Source organism: Sesamum indicum, linkage group LG1, assembly GCF_000512975.1.
Source record: "Sesamum indicum cultivar Zhongzhi No. 13 linkage group LG1, S_indicum_v1.0, whole genome shotgun sequence".
NCBI classification, from domain to species: Eukaryota; Viridiplantae; Streptophyta; class Magnoliopsida; order Lamiales; family Pedaliaceae; genus Sesamum; species Sesamum indicum.
In genome coordinates this window covers 349,148-354,134 of record NC_026145.1, presented here as the reverse complement: position 1 = coordinate 354,134, position 4,987 = coordinate 349,148, and the positions used below count along the sequence as shown (strand labels likewise).

The 4,987-nt window shown below is 36.2% G+C and overlaps 1 protein-coding gene across 1 annotated transcript; it reads right to left on the bottom strand.

Annotated features, from left to right (window-relative positions):
- On the bottom strand, window positions 1,968-4,379 carry LOC105155869 (flavonoid 3'-monooxygenase-like). Its single transcript, XM_011071854.2, has 2 exons — window positions 3,419-4,379; window positions 1,968-2,698 (listed from the first exon to the last, which is right to left on the bottom strand). Exons 1-2 carry the CDS (start codon window positions 4,349-4,351, stop codon window positions 2,075-2,077), a joined length of 1,557 nt encoding a protein of 518 aa, XP_011070156.1. The 5' UTR covers window positions 4,352-4,379; the 3' UTR covers window positions 1,968-2,074.

Below are 4,987 nucleotides of genomic sequence, written 5' to 3'. Positions count from 1 at the left end.
CCCCCCCCCCCCCCACCCCTTATGGGATCATAATCCGGTTCGCCTTATTCTTTTAGAACTCCTGTTGGAAGTCCTCGTTGGCCAAATACGTCTGAAGCTGGAGCCACACCTCATTGGCCAGTTAGAGTGGCCTGACCAGGCTGGATCGGGCAATGAAAAAAGTCTTCTAGATGTACTTGTTGGCCCACATTGGAAGATCCAAAATATAGACTCATCGTCATAGTCCCACCAGTAGGTCATATGCAGTAATAAAATTAAACAAAACATCAGTAAAATTTATTAAATAATTAGATTATTGGATAAAATCAAATTAATTTAAAATTAATTATTTTCATGCTCTTGTACCAGAAATGCTGGTGCTTTGGCTACACTTGCCTCAAACACAGTCATGGGTGGGGGAAATGTCCCCGCACGACTGCATTGATGAGCTCGTAGAACGGGCAGTCGGACCTGAAAGAACATATTATATTAAACATTTTTAAGATAAAATAATACTAAAACATTAGGCAATAAATTTACATTGCGTCATCGAGACTGATGTACTGGCGTGATGATGGTGGTGGTGGTGGTGGAGCAGCCGTCGGGTGGCAGACTGTTGTAACATGTCATCAGCAGCCTGTGTAGCTCTAGATGTTCCAGCATCATCTGAAGTTTGAGGGGCGGGGGACGGTGCGGTCGTGTTAGGTGGTGTGGGTTGTCGAAGGACTGTTTTCCTAACTTGGGAAGCAGACATTAGCCATACTCAAAGAGAGAATTGAGAGAGCATTTGGGAGAATATACGTAGTATGAATTGTGTTCCCTTAGATCCATAAAAATACCTTATTGTATAGGTGTGTACAACAGAAGTCCTAATCCCAAATAATCTTTGATAACTACAAACACTGTATCAAAACCAAAAGGAGTCCTCCCAACCAGAACATTGGAAGATTACAAAATTATATCAAATATGGATATATACCCAATAAGTTACAAAGTAAGAAAATTACATTTGAGTTCAACTATTACCATTATGTCGCAATATAAAAAAGCAAACAAAACAAATTACTTAAAAACTTTAAATCTACTCAAAGACTTTCTCTTGAATAAAAAGAATAATGAAAACTACATAATTAATTAGCTTCTAACATAAACACTGTACATATGGATGTATCTGGTTGGACTAAGATGAAATTCTAACCAAACTTTTAATATACCAAATTAATAATACATAATTACACATTTTCTAGCCGCCAAATTCAAAAGAAGGATATAATTGAAATTTTTTAGTAAAAAAAAAAACCACATTGTTATATTGGGATAAGATACAGACGGGAGAATTGTATTTTTAGTCCCTCGATAATACCACTTTTTTAATTTTAGTTCCTAAACAATCACCATTTGCACTTTTAGTCTCTCTTTGTTCTCTTTATATATATTGTTTTGATCATTTATGTCAATACACCAGTAAATCAAATGAAAAAAATCACAGGCCGAGCACGTGAGGCTGAAAATTGAAAGGAGTTACGAAAAACATAATTACATTTGAGTTAGCATTTAATTAAGTGAAATGACAAAATCATAAAAAAAATGTCAATTTAGGGATAAAAAATGGTGATTATTTAAAAGCTGAAATTGAATAAATGGTATTTCTTAGAGACAAAAGTATTATCCTGTCAAGACAAAACCAAGGGGAAAAATGCAAGCAACCCCTTGTGATATCGCAAATGAGCAAATTACCCCCTTGTGAAAAAATAAATAGCGATTTATCTCCCTATATTTTTTAACATACAACAATTTACCCCCTTATGATTTTTAAAATGAAGCAATCTACCTCCCTATATAAGGAGGTAAATTGCTTCATTTTAAAAAGTATAGGGAGGTAAATTGCTATATTTTTTTCATAGGGGATAATGTGCTCATTTTTAATATCACAGGGGAATAAATTGCTATTCACCCCAAAACCAAGAGACGAATGCAAACTTACCTTGTGGAACCAAAGAAGCGTCATATTTATTTATAACATGTTCAACATTGTGCTGTGTAATAAAGATTATGCATACGCTAATTACCAGACCAACATAATTAGAATATGAAATTACACATACAGATTCTTATCAAACAACCTAGGACTAGGGATAGCAACCAACGGAGTCTTTCTCTTTGTCACCATCCCAAATATTTCTTGTCTGTCCATTATTTCACCCTTTGGCAGCTGCCAATCAAATGAATGCAGAAGTGAAGCCAACACATACCTCAACATTCTCTCTGCTAGTGGTATTCCAGCACAAATTCTTCTTCCCGATCCGAACGGAATATAATTAAAATTATTCCCACTAAAATTCCATTTTGCAGAGTTGTCTAAAAACCTCTCTGGCATGAATTCTAACGGGTTATCCCAAGCAAGAGGGTCCCTTTGAGTAGACCAGATGTTTAGAATGACTGTTGAATCCTTAGGAATAGAGTATCCTCCCACAATGCAGGATTGGCTGGAAATTCTTGGTAATAAGGATCCTACTGGGTGTTTGCGTAGCGTCTCTTTTATGACAGCCTCCAAATAGACTAATTTTGAGATGTGGAACTCTTCCACTAAATTGTTCAGTCCTACGACTTCATTTAGTTCGTTGTATGCCTTTTCCATCACTTTCGGATTGCGCATAAACTCATCCATTGCCCACTCGATCGTGGCTGCTAAAGTGTCTATCCCGCCTAGTATGATATTCTATTAAGAGAAATTTGGTCACTAGACATAGCATGTGTAGCTGAAAATAAAAATCGCTATTAATTAAACTATTATATGTTGTTTGATAGTAAACCAAGGTTTAAATATTAAGAAATATAATAAAAAATTTGGTCACTAGACATAGCACCTGTCTCGCATATGACTTAGTTTATTTTAGACTTTTTAAATTTTCAGCCATTTTTCCTAATGGACATGAGGAATGCAAGTGATTATTGCAATTCCTCCAAATTAATATCACTAGAGCAAAATATCATATCAACAAAATTGATGGGAATTCCCAAATTAAAAGAGTATCCATGGGACAAGCATGTGCTAATTTTTATTTAATTGTATTCCTCAATTGAAAATTTAATTATACAGAGAGAATTTAAACTGTCACCCCTAATAGTAGTAGGACCAAAATTATGTTTTTTTTTCTTATTAAAAATATCATGATAAATATTAAGGTAAAAAATTTGGTTTACATAATAATAATCAAATGATTAGGAATAGTTAAAAGATTAGAAATCCTTAGCAATTACTTTTGATAGGCATGGAGTACTTGTTAACTCTTTCATACAGATATTTTATATATATTCCATTACAATTATATAAATGAATAAACTTTATACACCTAAGATGCATATGGACAAATTTGGAGTTATTTGCATTAAAAAATTGGAATTGATCATTAGCAAATCTCAATAATAGAGAACTTACTGTAACCATGGCTTTGATCTGTGTCTTGCCAAATTCCGTCTTAACATCTTGTTTCTCGCTGAACTCCATAAGCATTTGCAGCAAATCCACTCTCCCACCGTTCTTGTTGCCTCCTCCTCCGACCTTGCCCGAAGAAATCTTCGTGCGCTCGTTAATGATATCTTCGACAATCTCGCCGAACCTTTGTGTTAAGTTGCTCATTTCTTTCTCCACTCCTTGAATATCAAACCTGGCAAGAGCCGGAACATAATCGGACACGTTTAGCACTCCCAACAAATCAACAGATCTTACCACCAGCGGCGTGACTGCTGCCCCAATCTTGTCCTTCCTCTCCCCTTCAATGGTGCTTCCCCAGACCATGTTCATCATAGCATTCAGACTAATACCAGAAGCTAGTTCCAAGATTTTAACAGGGGTATTGATCTTGGTATAGATGTTTCTAATGGCTTTCCTGACCTCATCTTTCCGAAGATTAAAAGTAGCATCAAGGCTCCTATTGCTTAGCATATCGTGTACAAAGAGTTTTCTTCTCATGCGCCAGCTAGAGTCGTAAGGACAGAAGGCTATGTCATTTCCGTTGTAGCTGCCAATGCGTCCAGCAACAGTCCCGTCACGGTTGGCGAAAATGGTGTCATGATCGCGGACGATTTCTTTTATGAGGGACGGCGAGCTGATCACGGTGCAGAGTTTGGTCCCCAGCCTCAGCCTGTAGATTGGACCGTATTGGCGGGCTAGTTCATTGAACTGAATATGCATATCAGGGCGAAGGAAAGGCAAGAAGCCCACAATTGGCAAGCCCCATGGTCCTGGCGGCGTGGGGGCTGTTTTGTTGCCGGACTTGGTAAATAGGATGAACAGGCACCATAAGATGGGCAGTGAAATTAGTATCAGAAGTGGTGCTGAAAGAGATGAAGAATCACTTAGAGAAATCATGTTTCTTGAGTAGACTCCAATTCAATTGATGTGTATACAAATTTGCACCAAGTTGGTCGTATATATAAAGCACATATAGCCAAAAACAAAAATATATAGTCAAGGTTTACGTATTAAGAAATATAATAGAAAATGGTGAATAACAATTTATCCCTATGATATTAAAAATGAGCTTATTATTTCTTTATAAAAAAAATTTAGTAATTTTTCCTCTTGTACTTTTTAAAATGAAAGAATTTACCTTCTTCATTTTAAAAAAATATAGGGAGATAAATTGTTATATTTTAAATAATATAGGAGGATACATCGCTATTTGTTTTTTCCATAAGGATTAATTTGCTCGTTTGCGATATCATAAGGGATTATAGTTGCAATTTTTCCCTAATAGAAAAGGAAGATCAGGAGGGAGGAAGAGATCGAGACAGAAATTCGAAAGATAAGGACGGATCTACTAGAACTAACAAAGGAACACAAGGTAGTATAGTTAGTAGCCGGGGAGCTTGATAAAATGATCGAGTTTGGGTCACGCATGAATGAAAGGTTGGAAACAATGATGATCAAATTCTTGAGAAAAAATGTAGATATGTTTACGTGGAGTCCGTCAGATTTTAAAGGGATAGACCCTGAGGTGATCGT

What these genes read in the sequence shown, in the direction of transcription:
- LOC105155869 (XM_011071854.2), bottom strand. Translation starts at nt 4,351, where the DNA reads ATGATTTCTCTAAGTGATTCTTCATCTCTTTCAGCACCACTTCTGATA. An exon ending in AGATCAAAGCCATGGTTACA is followed by an intron (nt 2,699 to 3,418) that starts GTAAGTTCTCTA and finishes TTCTCTTAATAG; the next exon opens with AATATCATACTAGGCGGGAT.